Here is a 20096-nt window from a genome sequence, read left to right on the forward strand (position 1 = left end):
GCATTCCATAGACTGCCAGAGATAGGGGCTAAAAACTTATGGTTAGGGTAAATGGGAATGAGGTTAGTAGAAGGGACTGTCTTGCGGAGAGTATATGGAAGTGGGAGGCTGTGTAGGGGATCAGGGTTGGGTGAGATGTCACCAGAGAATATCAGTAGAGAAAAAAGGTGCAGGAGCACAAACAGAGAAAGAGGAGTGTGAAGGTGCAGAGAGACAATGGGTTATCAGACTAGGGAAGACAGGGAGTAGTGCCAACAAAGAGAGAGCAGGATGAATAATACATTTTTACAGATAATTGCAAACCATAGGCTTACATTAAACAATGTGGCAAACTGAAGTCCAAGAGAAGCAGTCCAGTAATATGGGTTCAAGTGAGGCTTGTAAACTTGCTGAGTTCCAGGAGTGGGATATGATGATTCAGTCAAAGAGATGGTTTGATGAAATACCAGTTCAGAATGGCAGCAGCAGAGGATGTGTTGGAGTACAGGTGGATAAATCAGTCCAAAGGCAGGAGATGGGAGTAGCAGAGTAAAATAGTATGTCCAAATCTGTTCCAATTCCTTTGGGAATTCCCTGGATTAAATTCCATTGCAATTATATTTTGGCATTTAGGATTTGGGCACATGACCTTGCCTGTTTAAATCGAAGTGCTTTGTGCCCTGATTATGGATGGACTGATCAGAGTATAAGGAATTTGGGATATCAGTTGAACCTAGGGAGGGGAGGGGTTGGCAGGGCAATGAATATCAATGTGCACTCTGCTGGAACCAGAGGAGATTAAAGTTGGTGCAATAAATTCATCTACAATGGGAGACATACCATATACAGTCAGTTGAGGGTTGCAGGGGAAAACAAATACATACACAGGGCTGAGATTTGGCAGAATGGGAGACGTACCATATACAATCAGATGAGGGTTGCAGGGGAAAACAATTGCATACACAGGGCTGAGATTTGGCAGAATGGATGAATGCAGGCAGATGAAGGTGAATTCATCAGTGATGTTAGTAGAGGATGATAGAAGTCCCTGGATTAATTCCCATTGCACTTATAATTTGGCACTTAAGATTTGGGCACGTGACCAGCGCCAGCATAATACACAGCGCTGTACATTACATATGTGTTGCAAATGACGGACAGATAGGGACAGTAACACAAGAGGAGAAGAGGACCCTGCCTTGAAGAGCTTATAATCTAGGAGAATCATGCAACATCCTATTTAGGGGCCCAGGAAAGAACTTGAACTAAAAACATGCTATTCAACTGAAGCAGGAATGGCAGGCTGCCCTATATGCCTTGACGCTTAAGTTTCAAACATTAGAAGCCCAATGGTAGAAGCAACCCACCCCTTCGCTAAAGGCAGACCTAGATGGTGCCAGACTTGAACTGAAACTACTGCTGCAAGATAAAGTCCAGCAATCTTTCTGATGGACTCCACAAAAATTATTCTCACTGGTTAATAAATTGGGCCCATGCTCATGAAGCGCCTCCACCAAGGTCCCCTAACTTTTAAGCCCTACTACATTAGATCTCCAGGAGGTACCCTTTCATTTTACCCAGCCAAGATTGTAGATTACTTTGCGTCTTTTTTTGACTACTCTCTATTCACAGCCCCCTTGCTCTCCCTACCAGGCAGCCTCTCAATTCTTTTAGGGACTCCTCCTTCCTGAAATGCCACAGGAATAGCTTGACAAATTGAGCTCTGATATTTTGGTCTTCGAAACCCAGCAACCTCTTATACCGCGGAAGCTCTCTAAATTGCATGTGCTGGACTGCTTATCCGACCTCTACGTACAAAAACATGTCCTTAAGGGAGGTGGATCTCCTGCCCCGTCTTCTCTGACAGCACAATTCTTGATGATACCGATGCCATTGAAGTATGAACATGACATAAAAACCTACTGCCCTATCTCACTACTTAATGTTGACAATAATTTCCTCAGCAATGTCCTGGCGACTAGACTGAACTCCTTCCTTGGCCTTCTAGTACATCATGATCAAGGCGGCTTCATATGTTTGCGGCAAGCCAGTGACAATATACGTATTATTCACCTTATGCACGAATGTAAATTTCCAGGGTTCTTTTTATCACTGGATAGACAGAAGGCATTTGATAGTGTCTCCTGGCACTCAGCATTGCTTCCCCCATCTCCTACACTTTTTGCTATTGCCCTGGAACCTGGCCATATGAATCGGCATACCACAAACCACAGAGTGGAGATTGGAGGTCTCCACTTCAAACAACATCTGTTTGTGGAGAATATGCTCCTCACATTAACCCAGCCATTGTATCCTTGCTCAACCTATTATCCTGCTTAGAACACTTCTCTGGCTTCTAGAAACTGAAGGTCAGTAGCGCTCCATATCTCACTGCCCATCCCTTAACTATCTCAAATCAAATCTAACTTTTTCATTTGGGCACTCACCTCTATACAGTATCTGGGGATTAAACTTACCCAGTCCTACTACATCCTTTGTGCTGAAAACTATCACCATTTAATAGATTCACTTACCTCCTTGCTTTGCTCCTGGTCATCCCTCCTGCTCTCATGGTTCAGTCGCATTGCCGTGATAAAAATGACATAGGCACTCTGGCGGACTGGGTGTGCCACATCTGAATAAATATTGTGCAGCGGCACAAATACCACAGCTCAGTGCTCTACATGCCACATACGAAACTCCCCTGTGGGTTTTTCTAGAAATGCCTAATTGCACACCCATCTGAGTGTCAGCATTCCTATTGCTCCCCCCAGCACTTCCTCCTTAGCATCTTAGCGAGCTGATGCTTCTCTCGCTGAAGATTTAGGACTCTCATAAATCTGCAGCTAAACTAATGTCTAAATGGACCCCCCATACAAACATTGATTAAAACCCTTTCTTTCCACCTGCCTCCATCGATTTGTGGGCTTTCCAGTGGTAGACCTTACAAGATCTCACTTTTTATTTATCACCTGCTCTCCTTTATGTGTGCCAGTACCTGAGACAGCTTAAGGGCATCCCATGAAGTCCCTCTTAGGGAATAATTTCGTTATCTGCAGCTCAACCACTGTATAGGCCCGCTGTTGGAGAGGTAAATGCCCCATGGCAATCATCTCCTTCGAGCAAATATGCCTACACTCCCAACCCCAGGCCTTATATCTTGGCTCTACCGTGTGCTTATCTCTTTGCCATACCACTTGGTTCTCTCCTATGTGTGCATATGGCAGTCAGACTTTTGGCCCCTCGAAATCAGAAGAGTGGCTGGGCATCTGGAGGGGGGTTGCCTCTTGCTTCATTAATGTATAGGCGGTTGAGGCTGCATACAAGGTGTTACCTGACTCATTCCCGCTTGGCACATATAAACCCTATGCTCTCTGGTTATTGCTTCCGTGGCTGCAGAGTGCAGGGAACCATGCTGCGTCTCTGTTATTTCTGTCCACAGATACAGGGGTTCTGGACCACTGTTCATAACCTCCTAACCACTTTACTAAACAAGACATAGCCCCCAGACCTGTGGCAGACACACTTACATCTCCCAGATATGACCCTGTCCCAAGCTCAGTGGAAACTGACCACGTTTTTAGCAGCAAAACAGGCAATAGCCGCAGCCTGGAGGTCTCAAGTACCTTATTTGTGAGGTTGAATCCAGGCATCATGATGAATGAAAAATTGACCTGTATTCTCAAGTTCACGGATACATAGGATCCCTGGATTGCATACAAACACCCAACTCCTCTGTCTCCACACTGTAGCGTGATACTACTTGATGTGTTACCTCCTCCTTTGATTCAGAGCCCCCCTTGCTCTACTTCTCCTCCCCCCTCTTTTTACCCAGCCCAAACTGAGCCATCAATTTAGAATATTACTCTAGCCTCCGCAGAGTCGTTACCTCTCATTATCCACTTGTGTCTTAGCCTCCCACTAATGGTAGCCAAAGCTAATACAGGTTATTAGAAGGGCACTGTTCATAGCTTTGAATATATTCTATCAGCAGATCTCCACTAGCCCAACCCCTGAAATGTAATTTGTAATTACATTTGCTTAATGCCCTTATTCTGTTATCTTTGTCCTATAACGTTTGATTCATTAAAAAAAATATATGCTTTACCATAAAGGCCCTGATGAGCAATGATCTTAGTAGTGTTAGCCAGAGAGAGACTAGAGGCAATTCAAAGTATGGGGACCACTGAGAGTAAAAGAAACTACATCTAGTCCGACACAGCAGCCAGAGTCCATGTAATCCTATTAAAGGGTTGCACAGAAGAAGACTTCCAATTGTTCTTTTACAGTCTCTGGGTTGACTAAAGAAAGTTGCATCTGGATGACGCTGAAGTAGGGCCTGTCTGTTTGCATGCCACAAGACTGGCAATATGCAGTTTAATGTAACATACTAGGGTGTTTCCCAATAATGGGGAAAGGGAGTGTACCATTCCTTAAAGTGGACCTAAACTCCAAATTTTTACTTTATATAAAAGGGTTGTTTGCCAGGCACTTAACTAATGTATACTCAATGCAAAAAAAAAAAAACAAAAAAAAAAACTGGAAGCACACTTTTTAAATGCTGTTTTTGTAATGTAATCTAGAATTTATGAATTTTCTTTATATCTATGCTGTGTTTTTTTAATTGCAAGTAATACATTTTAGGAGATGTTTGGAAGCATTATACTTTATGAATGCCAAGTATTTAGTATTTGTTGTATTTAGTATTGGTATTTGGTTGGGGTATTATTTTCTATAAAAATGCACAAGCTTAGGGTTGCTGTATGTAATTAATTTTGTCAATAATTAAGTCATGTATCCGTACTAGGGGTAGCTTGCATAATGTGGGACATATAAGGTTTTCTATGTACAGTATTAGGCCCCTCTAGCATTTTGAAGCAAGAGTTGTCACACACAGAATTTGTCACTTCATATATATCTGTGGAAGCAGGACCTCATTACGTACCTTTCTGTAACAAATTCTTGTGGTTTAAGTGTTCTAAATCTCTCACTTTCAGTTAAATGTCTTCAGTTGTCTCTTTTTTGCTACATGTTTGCTTTTCTAATTATTTTTGTATTGACATTTTTTTATAGGTACGATCTCCACTATCGCACTCTATCTTAGGAGAGCAGACCATATATGTCTCTTCAGATCCAGTTTCCATTTTAGAAATCCATTCACATTTGGTTTGGGGCATAAATCTTAAGATTAGCCCGCTTCCCACCAAACATCCTGGAGTTTTTACAGTTTTGTGTCAGTCTCAAGAGGCGGAAATTATTCCTAAACAGGTAAGCATCAGAAGTTAAAACTACTACTTTTCCCTGGACTTTAAACAGACTTAAAGCTAATACAGGTATTTTGTAATGCACAAAACTTACATAATAAATAAAATATTCCTTTAGATTTACTGATTGATGTGTGTCCCACCTGCTTTGTCTTCCAGACCTTGCAGCCCCTAGTGTTGGGTGGGAGTGGTCTTCAGCAACAGAATAGTGCCATCAACCCAGTGTGCCCAGGGCCTGATTTATAAGATATGGGTTTGTAAATTAGCAAAGGCAACACTGATAACTATGCCCCTGTAACCTTTTTACATTTTGCTATCTATTTTAACCAGGGTATCATAACAACTATAGTGCTTGAAAATAGATAGAAACTAGTATTTACCTTGTAATGTTGAATGATGGTCCACAAGTTCTCCAAACAAAAAAATAAGGTAGTATTCCAAACCTGGTTGATATAGAATTATTAGATTTCTACTTTATTCAGAAGATCTAAAACAATTTGTGAATTCCAATTATTTAAATCTATTTTAGGCAGCTTCAGCAAATACATTTACCTAACATACATTATATGTTGTTTTTCTAGTGGTTATTATTTCTAGCTCACTGTGCAGTTACCAGATATAAACTGTTTTAAATATAAATGTATGGTACATACTTGCTTTTTTTTTTTTTAATGTGCCTGGCCTACTTTGAAATGCCAGTATGTATGCTGCTGTTTGTGTGCACACAGTTGCTTCTTAGCAATCTTCCCCACCACCACCTCTGAGGAGTACTAAGTGAAACTGATCTTTACCATACACTGTTAGCTGATGTGCAGAGGTATAGCAAGAGACCAGTGGGCCCCCTAGCATAAGTTTGGATGACTACAACTACTGTTCAAACTGCCATGTAAGACCTTATACTAGGACTGGACACTTTTGATTGTTTACATACCATTTATAATATCAAATGGCAGAATGTCCCCATGATAACAAACATGGGCATTATGTCCTCAAAATATTAAAATTCGGCAATAGCAGCATGAATCTGTATCAACATAATTCAGCATAATAACCTGGCAACCAAAATTGTCAGCATAGCAATTTATTTAACAATCCTGCGACCCAAAAATAAGTGCGAGCATTGTACATAAACACCCTGATTCATCAATGAAATGCGCATACGCTCCGGTCAGCAAGCTTTATTACTGTGAGTCGGGGCCGAGTTCTAGTGAACTCTCCTGCCGGTTTCCTGCAAAGATGAGCAAAGATCTTGAATACGCCAATTAAGGCGAATAATTTTCAGCTGCGGGATTCAGGAGTAGATGTTAACCTCAATGGTTAGGTGATAGCAATTGATTAGCGCACACCTGTGCCCTGTTCTGTGTGCATCTCCAGTCCATTTTACAGGTCGGTTTGAATCTTTAACCACCTGGGCGTTACACTGATGTCTAGATTTCTGTACCAAAAGCGTTACAGGTTTTCATGAAATTTTTTTATTTTTAAATTGTAGACCTGTAACTTACAGAAATATGTCCGAATAGGGGTCCAGTAGATATAATGAATATAAAAAATGTTTGAAACACACAATCATGTAAAAAAAAAAAATTACTTTTAATAAAATTAAAGGAAAAACAAAAAAATTCAGCTTAAACAAGAATACATAAATAAATGAAAAATACTGAAAATGCGATAATTCGGTATACTGTATAGTAATATATTTTTCTAAAACACCTCCCTAGTGTCCAACGTTACATACCTATAGACAAAACCACATAAATATATTTTCTATTATTTTGTATTGGATTGGATACAGGACTTTGTAATCAATCCAATACAAAATGAGAACAAAATTCAAACTCTCATTATGTATTGGATTGAATACAAATTCCTGTATCCAATCCAATACAAAATACATACTTTGTATTTATTTTTAATTGAAACTCATTCATTCATTTTGTATTGGATTGAATACAAACTCCTGTATCCAATCCAATACAAAATGAATAAATGAGTTTCAATTTGAATTTCCCGCACACGCGCCGACGTCATCGCGCACGCACAAGAAGCTGGCCGGCTTTTTTTTTCCTCCGCTGGCCGGCTTCTTGTTTCAGAGAGCACCCGGCGCTGGAAGGAGAACGACGCAGGACCAGGTAAGAAGCATCTTGTGTTCCCCCGGCCGGCATCTTGTGTTCCGCCGACCGGCATCTTACCGGTCCCGCTGGTATAGGAGACGGCACCTGACGCTGGAGAGGGAGATCAACGCTGGAGGACGACGCTGGAACACGGACCTGACGCTGGATGAGCACAGCGGGACCAGGTAATTGAGATTTTAATATAGTGAGAAAAGTACGGGGTTAACGATAATTGCAACTTTTTTTTGCATGGAAAAGTACGGGCTTAACGGTTGGGAGGTTAATGCTTGATGTATTTTTGTGTAAGTGCTACTTTTTTATGTTACATTCTACTCAATCACAAACTTGCTTCATTTAAAGTTACATTTGTTGCACTTGCTACTTTTTCTTTTGGTTGCAAACTAATTTCTATCAAGCTGTATAGAAATACATATGCATTTTCATTAGTACTAATTTACCTGGTGTGTGTGTGTGTGTGTAGGGGGTTAATCAAGTAAGTTTGCTTGGATGGTATGCATGGATGTGATTTTTTGTAATCCTCATGATTGTTAGTTTCATCTGTTGCTGCAATGTTTTTGTGCCTGGTTTGTAATGCCAGTTTCTGTAGTTTAGCAATTCTTCAGCAATGTGTTGTCATTTTTTCCACAATTATTGAGTACAAATGTCAGCATGGTTTCCACACCAAACTCCTACTTTACCCCCCTCGTTGCCTTTGTCCCATTGTCACATATTGGTATTTGAATGTACATAGTCCTTTTCTGAATAAATTGTCATGGTTTTTATTTCTTTTCTTTTTTTTAATAGTCTGACATTTCCACTTATGTTGATTTGCGCCCACACAACTCCTCTGATCATTAGTGGTAGTGTTATAGGTTTGTTGTCATTGTGCTGTGCTCCCTGATCTTATCCCTGTTGTATACAAGCACACGTCTACTTGCTGTCCAAACTGGTTGTCAATTAGTTGTCCAGCTGAGTTGCATACTCATTCTAACACACCTGATGGTAATGGAAGGAGGTCCAGGTTGCCAAGCACAACATCAAAGCACATTGATTGCCAAGCTCACAAGCAGGGTCTCGCAATCTTAGAAATGAACAGATGTTGTGTTGCTTAACTTAATGCTCATAAATACTGGAGTGTATGCATTATTTAGGTGTTTACACAAAACAAATAGTACTAGTATATCAAACTTCCAGAGCCAAATCCACTTTGTGCCATTTTCTTGCTTTTCCATCCCTTGAGGGTGTTTTTGCAGGTTTGAATGGCATTTTAGATCTTGGCCCACTATATATTGACTTACTCACTTCAGCTTGGTAGTAGAAGAACATAAAGGTGGATTCCTTCTTTTAACCAGAAGCAATATCATCCATGAATGTTGCTTGTAGCCAAGCCCATGATATCAGAAATCATAGGAACAAATTGGCAATGGTTTCAATGTGAAGCAATATGGTCCAAAAAGACCTATTTGCCTATTTCTTCTTATAATTTCTCTTTTGTATGTATATGTACACACATCTAAATGCATACATACATGTTTTGCCTTATGTGCACTCATGTCCATACATACATGAGTGCATATGAAGCAAAACAAGCAATATACACAAAAAATACAAACTTAACTGAATGAGAACTGTGCAAAAGTGCGGTGCATTTTTCAACTGATAAAACACGCTCCTGAAGTTTGGTGCACAACTATGTGCATCAAACAAATGGGTTTTAACAAGACAATTGTACTGTTTTTAGCCTTACAAAGCCTGGATTGGCTCTCCACTAGAACACGCCCATTTATTAAGAAGGAACGTGACCATACATTCCTTAGAACTAGTACTGTACTGTTCCTTCTGCCTCTCAGTTCTCGCACAATAGCGAGATCTGACAGGCAGAAGGAACAGTACAATACTGGCCGTATAACACAATCCCCAACTGATTGGTTAGAGTGGGGGGTCGTCTTATACGCCCAGTCGCCTTATACGCAGGAAAATACGGTAATTCAACTGCAATTCAATAAAATCATAATTTATTCAAATATTAAAAACATGAGATTTATCTATGACTTTTTTATCAATATACAATCACACAATTATTTTACATTTTACAAATTTTTACAATTAAAATCCTCCTAAACTAGGAGATGACATTGCCCATCTGTCTATACTGGTTTGGATTTGGCAAAATAAATTTGGAGGGAGGTATTTAGCTTCGTATAGTGTGAGTAGTGTTGGTATAAGGTGAATCCTGAGGTAGGAAATGGATTTTGAAGGAGTTCATTTGGTAGGTTGATTATATATATATATATATATATATATATATATATATATATATATATATATATATATATATATATATATATATACACATAGGGTGATCATATACCTCCCTAAACATCTCTTCTCTAGGGAAAACAGGTTCAGTTCAGATAATCTCTCCTCATAGCTGAGCTCCTCCATTCCTTTCATTTTTACAAAACTGGACTGCATAACAAAGGTGAGGTCTGACCAATATTTTGAGACATGATTATGTCTCAAACTATGCAGTATAATTCTCTTTAAATACAAGAAAACACTTTGCTAGCTTTAGATATTGCAGCTTCACATTGCATGCTATTATTAAGTCTATGATCTACCAGAACCCCCAGATCCTTTTCCATTTCTGATTTCCCCAAATGTATTCCCCCTGAACAGTATGAAGCATGCATGATGTTCACCCCCAAGTGCACAACTTTACATTTATCAATAATAAATGTCATTTGCCACTTGGCTGACCAATCAAACAGTACATGCAGGTCTGCTTGTAGATTATAGACATCCTGAATGGACTTAATTCCATTTGGTATGATCTGCAAACACAGAAATAGTACTTTTAATCCCAAACTCTATATCATTTATAAAGATGTTAATTAGTAAAAGTCCCATCACTGAACACTGGGGTACACCACTAATAACCTTAGACCAGTAAGAGTATGAATCATTAATCACTACTCTCTGAATGCAGTCTTTAGACCAGTTCTCCATTTACAGATTGCATTTTCTAAACCGATAGACCTTAACTTGCATATTAACTGTCTGTGGGGCACGGTGTCAAATGTTTTAGCATTGTCAAGCAAGTACATGATTACTTTAGCAAGTACATGATTAGAGATGAGCGAATTTCTCAAAAATATCGGTTTGGCCGGTTCGCCGAATTTTCCGAAAAGATTCGCTTCGATCTGAATTTATTCGCAGCAAATCGCGTTAAAAAAAGTCTATTTCCGGCCTGCAGAGAGCCTTGATAGTGGTGTAGAACACTGTGCCTTGCAGTAACATGCATAGGGAGTCTGCTGTGGTAGTGAAATATTACTGTGAGTTAGTATGACATGCAGATGACAGGCGTCGCTAATAGAATCACTGCACACTTCACTTAGTTGGGCAGTCATGGGGCCAAAACTGACCAAATAACGCAAGTATGAACTCAGCCTTACAGTTCCATGTTAGCATCAAGAAGAAGCACACTCCTTTTACACCCTTGTCAGCTGATTCCACAAAGATGTCTACAAAACCTGTTCTATTAACCGCTTATACAAGTAGAGCCCCCCTGACAGAGTGGAGAGGGTGTCAGTGATGTGTTGAAATCACTGATTATTTTGCCCTTCCTCTCATCCATCAGAACAATAACCCACAAAAAATGGATCCTGTCTGTGGAGCATATGCCTTCACTTGGTCAGCATTTGCTCAATAATCCATCAGTATTGCTAATGCCAAAAAAAAAAAGAGTGGATCCAAAACAGAGATGACACGTGAATGGAATATTTGCATGTCTTCTCTATTTTGTACCCACTCCTGCTTTTGGCTACCAAATCATAAGCCAATTCTGATGGGACCATACAGGCCTTACAGCTGCTACACAGACAGGATTTGTTGTGTGTCTCTTTTTTCCTTCCTTCTGACAGATCAGAAGAAGGGTCAAATAAATAGTCAGGAGACCACAGAGTGGCAGGGTGACATCGTGTGGAGATGGCAGCAGCATCAGCAGACCACAAAGTGACCCGGTGACAGAGTGGGACGGTGGGTGGCGATACCAGTACCCGCTGACAAAGGTGGGTGAAAGAAGGAGCACTTGGCATCTGATGTGTTGCATCAGGTGGGTGGCAGCATCAGATTAGTAGCTAAGGCAGGTAGCCAGAAGAAATCGGTCTCTTTTGTCAAGGTTTGGGTCAGGCGGCATGGATCATCTAATCAGATGCTTCAGGCATTGGTGGGTGGAAATCCTGGCTGATCCACGCCTGATTCATCTTGACAAAGGTCAGTCTCTCCACATTTTGGGTGGACAGGCAAGTTCTTCTTGGGGTAACTATGGCCCCCGAGGCACTAAACACCCGCTCTGATGCCACACTACTGGCCCGGGCAGGCCAGCATTTCCAGGGCAAACTCAGCCAGTTGCGGCCACAAATCCAGTTTGGCTGCCCAGTATTTCAGTTGATCTTCAATGAGGGTGGGCACGGTGCACTCCATGTATGCCACCACCTGCTGGTTCAGGTTCTTCTTGTCTACCTGCTGGTCAGTAGTTTCTTCACTATGTGGGTGCAGAAAGCTGCTCATCAGCAACTTTAGACTCAGGCTGCTGCTGATGGAGCTGGTACTGCTCCTGCCACCCCACCCCTCCACAGCAGCCTTTGCAATGGAACGTGAGTGCAGAGGGCCCACCCGGTCAGAGCTGCGAGAGGATGGACGATGGCGCAGATAGGCAGCGGCCAACTGACTACATAGGATGTCTCTGTGGTAGTTCAGTTTGTCCTACCTCTCAGCAGGTATAAAAAAGGCCCAATTTTGGACCAGTAGCGAGGGTCCAACAAGGTGGAAAGCTATGTCATCCCTCTGCTGAATGGTGACAATTCGGCTGTCACTGCGCAAGCGAGCATGCAGCGTGCCATTTCTGCAAGCAACTCGGAGGGACTCCCTGCTTCCATCTCCACTGCATGCTGCCGCTGTGTGTCTGAGTCCTCTGCCTCGTCTTCCTCATCTCCCTCTTGCTCCTCTGGCTGCTCCTGCTCCTCCTCTCATGTCACCTGAGTAGAAAAACCACCCATTTCGCTATACATTGCCTTTGCTCCAATGTCCTCCTCCAGTTCAGCCCCCACAGGGCTCATGTGGCCATGAGATCTAGGCGCCACGTCTCCAGTCCCCTGACCAGCCAGATTTCCCAGCATCTGTTCCAGGACATGAAGTAGTGGAATGACGTTGTTCATCTCGTAGTCCTGGCGACTGACAAATAACGTGGCCTCCTCAAAGGGCCTGAGCAAACGGCAGGTGTCACGCATGAGCTGCCACTGGCTGACATCAAAGTTACACATGGGAGTACTCCTATCCGCTTGGATCATCAAGAATTCGTTGATGGCCTTTCTCTGTTCGTATAGCCAGTCCAACATTTGGAGGGTGGAATTCCAACAGGTGGAAACGTCACATATCAGCCTATGTTGGGGGGTGACGTTCTGCGGCTGCAGCTCAAGGAAGGTGTGCTTTGCGGTGTACGAGTGGCCGAAGTGCATGCAAAGTTTCCTGGCCATTTTTATGATGTCTTGCAGATGGGTGGAAGACTTCAGGAACCGCTTGACAACCAGATTGAAGACGTGTGCCATGCAGGGTGCATGGCTCAGCCTTCCTTGATGCAGCCCAGACACAATGTTCTTCCCATTGTCGGTCACCATGGTTCCGATTTTGAAGTGTTTGCGGAGAAAGCCATGATTCGATCTCTTAATGAATCACACGGAGCAGTTCCTCCTGTGTGACTCTGTTCTCCCAGGCAAATCAGGTGCAGAACAGCGTGACACCGCCGTGCCCTGCACATGTGGTATGCTAGAACGGCACTGTGAATTTTTTCTGCAGTGGAGGCTGAGGACACAGTGGAGGATGAGGAGGCAGAAGCGGACGTTGTCAAAGGACCAGCGGTGTGAGAACGTGGAGGCAGAAGCGGTGTCACCTGGCCAAGTTGCTGGTGTGGCTGTGCAGCAATCACATTCACCCAGTGGGCCGTAAAGGGCATGTATTGTCCCTGACCGTAGTTACAGCTCCACACTTCGGCGCTGCCATGCACTTTGGCAGACACCGACAGGCTTGTGAACTGGCCCACTTTCTGTTTTACATATTTGTGCAAGGCTCGTACTGCCTTTTTTGCAAAGAAATGATGGCTTGGGACTCTCCACCTCGGCTCGGCACAAGCCATCAGTTCTCTGAAAGGTTCAGAGTCCACCATTTGCAAAGGAAGGGACTGCAGCACCAGCAACTTGGACAGGAGCACATTCAGCTTCTGCACCGTTGGATGAATGACTGACGAGGAGTAGGAGGAGCAGAAGCATCTTAACCAGCAGAAGATGGAAATTACATACAGCTTCCTTCAGCTGAGGTGGTGGAGCCTTGACTGCCTGAAAGCCGGTGTGTGCCACTCGGTGATGCAGCGGTTGCTGCGACAGGCTGGACCACCACATCGGAGCCACAGTTCTCCCAGGCCACTTTATGGTGACGCTGCATATGTTGACGCAGGGCCGTGGTACCAACATTGGCACCCTGGCCACGCTTCACCTTCTGCCCAAATATTCTACATATGGCCATGTTAACCTCCGGCGGCTTAACAAAAAAATGGCACACCGCCATTGAGGTGATTTTTCCCCCCAACACTGACTGACTGCTACCGCCGCTGCCTCCTTGAACCCCTGCATGACTACTTCCCGGGCAGGTAGGCTGCTGCAAAGCAGGTTGTCTACCCCGGGCGCGTTTGGCTCCCGACCTCCCACTGCTACTACTCTGCTGACTACCGCTGCCTCACGGGCAAGCTGCCACCCTCTTCTCCTGATGATGATGAAGCCCCTTCTTCACCCGGCTCCCAAATGCGATCGGCTTCATCATCGAGTAGTGTATGCACGTCACTGATGTCCTCCTCAACGGTCTGTGGGTCAAGAGCCTGACCGCTCGCAACACTACCTCCCACGCCACTCTCCTCATCACTACTTGCCTGCCTAGCAGAGAAAGCGGCGGATGTCTCCTCCAGATCTTGGCTGGGCAGTAGCTGCTGACTGTCCTCTACTAGTTCGTCCTCGCTGTATAGTGGAGCTCAGCCCACAGCATACAATACTTCTGTGGCTGAGGGAACAGCAAAGGACAGAGGCAAGTTGAGGACAACAGGTGAGGGCACAGGGTCTGCTCCCAGGCCATGCCAACTAAGGGTTGTGTCTGAGGAACCCACCGACTGTTGGCTGGGGGTGTCTGATTTCACTTGGGATCAAGTGGATGACCGAGATAACCAATCAAGAATCGCTGGGTTGCTGGTCAAGACACGACCGCTAGATGACACCAGGAGGTCAGGCCTCTGGCTGCGACTCCTGCTGACATGCCCCCTTACTCTGCTGCGACCTCTGCCTGCGCCAGAAACATTTTGGCCTCTGCCACTCCTCTGTGCATGGCCTGCCACTTCTCTGTCTATGGCCTGCCACTTCTCTGTCTGACATACTTTTACTTGAACTAAATAAATTGAAAGCAAATTAAAACACACCTAAAAGCGACGAATATATTTTTATTTTTGTACAGAAATAGGCCACTAAAGCTTTGACCACAAATAACTGCAACAGTGAAGTGCATATATATTTTTCTGGATATATAAATTGATGGAATGACAGAGCTGTATAATGGCTATTTGGAGCCCCAAATAATCTTTCCCTGCACTTGTAAATCACTTTTCTAGCACTGTCCACAGCGCCTTCTGATGTCTCTCCCTGCACTAAGATGCTGTGAAATGATTCCTCCCTAGCCTTTCCCTGCACTTGTAAATCACTTTTCTAGCACTGTCCCTAGTGCCTTCTGATGTCTCTCCCTGCACTAAGATGCTGTGAAATGATTCCTCCTTATCCTTTCCCTGCACTTATAAATCGTTTTTTGAGTTTTTTTATCACAATTAGGTTTCTCCTAACACTCTCCCTAGCGCCTGCACACGTCTCTCCCTGCACTCAGAACGCTGTAAAATGTCTTAATCCAAGATGGCTGAGGCTATTTAAAGGGGTGTGACATCACAGGGCTGGCTGGCTGCTGATTGGCTGCATGTATGGCATTGAGTCATCCCGCCTTCCCAGAGTTCCTTGCCCCATGTTCTCACACGTGTAGCCGCCATTTTAGAAAAAAATTGCAATTCGTTTCAACGAATCACAAGGAAATTTGGATTCGTTGCAAATCAAATTTTTTCTGAAAATTGGATCGAATTCCACTTCGTCAGCCTCGATTCGCTCATCTCTATACATGATATCTACTCCACTGTCTACCTGTAAGTTTGACAACTTTGGTCTTTCGTAAATACGTGCTATCTTAATATATTATTTTCCAGCAGAAACTCCTCTATGGGGTTCTTTATCAAACTTTCTAGGACCTTTCCAACTGTGAAAGGTAAATATACCGGTCTGTAGTTACTTGGTAATTACTTTGCTCCCTTGGCCTTACACCAATCCGCTGGTACTATATCAGTGATTAAAGAGTCTCCAAAAATTAGAAACAATGGCTTTGAAATAACAGAGCTCAGCTCTTTGAGGACGTGGATGTAATCCATCAGGTCCTGGAGCTTTGTCAATTTTGCCTAACTGGTTCTCAATCATATCAATTTTGAGCCATTGTTGCTTGTTTAGGGCAGTGACATTGCTATCAGTCATTTTGGTCTTGAGCTCTGCCATTTTCCTTTGCCTACACAGAGCTAAAAAAATGGAAATGTCTGATGGACTGCAGATCACTAGAAACAACCTGTATCTCTGCCTAATTCAATTTGCAATGGATCCCTGAACCTTGCTAATCATATTGAATCCCCTGAATACAGTTTGTGAACTGCAAAGTTGCTCAGCATACTTGTGGGGATTATTAGAGCCAAAAAAAAATATTATTTCACATCCAGAGCCCAACCTATCACTTTCCTCTTGCTGCTGACAGTGCAGGAGAAAATGTGCTGATCAGTCACCCTGAATCATATAGTGAAAGGTTTCACACTGTCCAAAATATTCAAATATATACAAAAATATATAATTGAACGTTATTTAGTTCCAGGGGAAATAGTCCAAATTTATGTGACAACAGGTATACGGGTATATTGACTATAATAAACAAGAGTACGAAAACATGAGAACTACTTCAGCGGATTAATTTAAGACAGAGTGGGAATGTGATCAGAGGGAGGGACAAAAATTAAAGAAAAGCAAAGAAAATGAGGAGAGAGGTAGAAGACTAAATCAAAAAGAGAAATCTTTGGGAAGGGTGCAGATTATAGAAGAAAAGAAGAGAAAAAAAAAACACATGGGGGTTTGTGTGGAGAAGAGGGAACGTGTAAACCATGGGGATGGGAAGGGTTTGCTCACAGTTAACTATCATATCCTGGTAATTCATTCCTAATAATTAAAGGAGACTGGGTTCTCTGTGAAGATTGATAGTATGATGGACAAGGTTGCTAAATGGGTAAAAACTGGTCTTGAGAGGATTGCTGGAGGCTTGAGGATCAGGCTATTGCACACTGCACATGTTGTTTTTCTTCCAAGTAATTGAGAGGGGTTTCTTCAGGTGTAGACTAATGTCGTCCCATTGGTCATATACATATGTAATTGCTGAATCCTAGCAAAACTGATCCACAAATTAAGAATTTTGTGACAAAACCACTAGATATTACTGATAGTGTCCTAGTCTGGACACCCATCAAAATGAACAGTAAGGGTACACCCACATGAACAGTAAATAATATTTTTCATCTTTCATTGTCATATATGCCATTTAACTGACAAAAATGCAGGTTAGTTATTGTTTTAAATTGTGCTAATTTGCATATGTGTGATGCACTGATGTAAGTCACTGGTGTGTGCACTGTTAAACATTATAGGACTCAGGTACATGAAAAAGATAACAGGTAATATCAGGAACACTGAATTCTATTAACAAATTCACACAGGGAAAGGCTCCACCATGGCAGACCCCCTCCCTCAGTGACAGACCCCCTCAGTTACAGTGCCCCCATCCTTCGTGCAAACCCCTTCAATTACCCTACTTGTAATTTCAATCCTGCATTGACACGGTGCTTTGCTGAGGCTTTAGCAGGATGGCAGGATAGTTAGACATTAAGGAGTGGGCAAAGGCTGGGCCTGGTATTTACACCCACTGTAAGAAAAGGGGCTACTGGGGATTAGGTGCAGGTTAAGGACCAGCCAACACCACCTCTTTTTCTGTAGATCTGTAGGTAGAGCTTGTCATCGCTCCCTGGGAGCAGAATGATGGTCACTGTTTAGACCCCTGTTGCACACAGCCTGCCAGTAGTCTTTTTGTTTCTCTCCAGACACACAATGACCACTGAACACATGGAAGATACATTTAGATACATCCATCAGATTATATTATGGGGCCAATCCCAGAATGTGACTATACACAAAAAGGAAGAAATGATTTGGTATTTTTTTGGAACCCTAGAAACATTACATTTTAAACAATATCTATCTCAAGTTAAAAAGATAAGGTCAGATTATGATTACTATTAAACTTTCAAAAACGTGTATTTCCAGAGGTACATGTTGATTATGAATATTATCTGACTAAATATTGATATTATATAACCCTATCCATGCATATATATATATTCAATGAATGAAGGTTCATGCACAAAAATAACTAGTCACTCAAGCAGTAACTCAAATCAACAAAGTATACGGTACATGAAAATAATGTTGTTAGTAGGTAAACCCCTGTAGTAATCTAATAATGGTTAGTACATAATCCTACAATTACAATATAGCAAAACCTGCTAAGATGGTAATGGGTATCCCAGGAGCCTAATTCCCTAAGAACAGTGTCTTGATAACTTCTCCCTTGCTTCCATGCTTCTTGCATGGCTATTTCTTGCTTACTCAGTGACTCACACTCACAGGCTTCCTCTGGCACTATCTGGCTTCCTTCTCCTCCTGGCTGGCTACCTACCATTCTCCCAGGTCCCAGTCTTATACAGTTAAACCCTATTAGGAATCATTGCAGAGTGAGGATTGGATACTGAATGGCATTTGTTGAACACCTATTGGCTAAAGCATTTCCCTAGCTTGGGAAGGGTACTTCAAACTCCAGTAAATAATTGAAACATAAAATGTAGGAGTTCTTAAGTTGTGGGGGAAGTCAAGCAGGGTTCGTCTAATTTAGGTGTCAGCAAATATCAGAATGGGGGTTATCACCTTAATCCATCTGTTCTGTCAAATATCTATTTTAGAGCCCTTTCCTTTCCAAACCATGTATTGTTATTTATTACCATATTGTCACTTGTGATGATCCTGGAATTAGAGATTCCCCTAGGGGGGTCTATGTACCTGGACAGGGGCAAACAGATCACATAAACATTCCCACCCATACCTTCATGCATTGTTTAAATATACTTATTATTCAACCTAACTATTGGGATATGACCTATAATGTATGTATAACTAAGAGAATATAGGGTACCATATGTACACATATATATATATATATATATATATATATATATATATATATATATATATATATATATATATATATATATATATATATATATATATATATATAAATCTATAAACAATTGTTGTGCAACAGTACCTATTACTTGTAAAGGCACAAAAGATCACTAAGAATTTGCAACACTGTGTCAGGCCAGATAGTGGGAATCTTACTCAATCCGTTTCACAGAAAATAAGAAGACTGCTTCTTCAGGGGGATGGGGAATATATGTCTGCTGTAATCGTACTTTACACATATCATATCCATATATACTCAAAATAGTTGAAAAGTTCAAATAAAAAATGTGTGACCTTATGGAAACACCAGCAAGTAAGTAATGAACAGAAAACACAGGTAGGTATAATGTGGTATATTCTAAAATTAGGTTATGTTAAAAAATAAATTATAAACCTCCAAATGGTTTTGCCAGTCATGATCAAACTAACCATCAATCAATGATCTGATGAAATAATTAGTTTTTATAATTTAGTATCAGTTTATCCTTTATTGAATATATAGGTAATGACACATATTTTATATTAGATGGTCTTCATTTGACCAATGGATTTGGTACAAGTGGAAAGTGGAAATGTGTTTTTGAGAGTTTTTCCCTGTAATCATGGTGTGACCTTATCTTTTTACCTTAATCATTAGGATCACGGTTTTAAACACATTTTATAATTAAAGTTTATGGATTGTTTTTTTTTTTTTGAAATATGTAAAAGGTGCCTAAAAAAATCTCATATTGGCATATGTTTCTTTTCTATTGTGCACTGAACACACTGTTTTGGCTGTCCTTAACCAGCAGACCTGTAAAACCTCCCCAAAAAAGTCAACTTGGTTTGTGTACTTCAGTGTCTTACTGGCTTCATCCTAATACAAATATTAATATTATTTAGAGATATTTTTCAGATATATTTACAATTCCATGGAACCGTAATACACAATTCCTGATACCATAAAGGGTTATTCAGACTAATTCTGGCATCAATATGTGACCTCAAACTGTGGGGCAAAAAAGTAATTTTTAAACGCCTATAAAAAAAAAAGCATTGCAACTTTTTTTTGTTTATTTTAGTAAGATGGCTTTTGGTTGGTGGTTTTCCACTGTGCATTTAGTTCTGTTGCTGGAACCTATAGCGTACCTAAACTCAGAATTTTTACTTTACATGAAAGGGTAGACAACAGCAGACAGTAAAATTTTTGTTTGTTAGTGTTTTTTTAAGTGCAACATTCTTTTAAAAAAAAAAAA

General features: G+C 41.6%; 1 protein-coding gene and 1 long non-coding RNA gene across 3 annotated transcripts in view; one reads left to right on the plus strand and one right to left on the minus strand.

Annotated features, from left to right (window-relative positions):
- TMEM132A (transmembrane protein 132A) overlaps nt 1-20096 on the plus strand; it is a 146907-nt gene that overhangs the window by 114964 nt on the left and 11847 nt on the right. Inside the window, 1 exon segment of the mRNA XM_072423874.1 lies at nt 5053-5247. Within this exon segment, the coding sequence (XP_072279975.1) occupies nt 5053-5247 (195 nt within the window).
- LOC140339276 (uncharacterized) overlaps nt 1-20096 on the minus strand; it is a 35149-nt gene that overhangs the window by 4389 nt on the left and 10664 nt on the right. For both annotated transcript variants that reach the window (XR_011922418.1, XR_011922417.1), the window contains exon 2: nt 5624-5686. This is a non-coding gene — a long non-coding RNA (uncharacterized lncRNA). The remainder of the gene's footprint in view (nt 1-5623; nt 5687-20096) is intronic.

Source organism: Pyxicephalus adspersus, chromosome 10 (genome assembly GCF_032062135.1).
Source record: "Pyxicephalus adspersus chromosome 10, UCB_Pads_2.0, whole genome shotgun sequence".
Classification (NCBI taxonomy): Eukaryota; Metazoa; Chordata; class Amphibia; order Anura; family Pyxicephalidae; genus Pyxicephalus; species Pyxicephalus adspersus.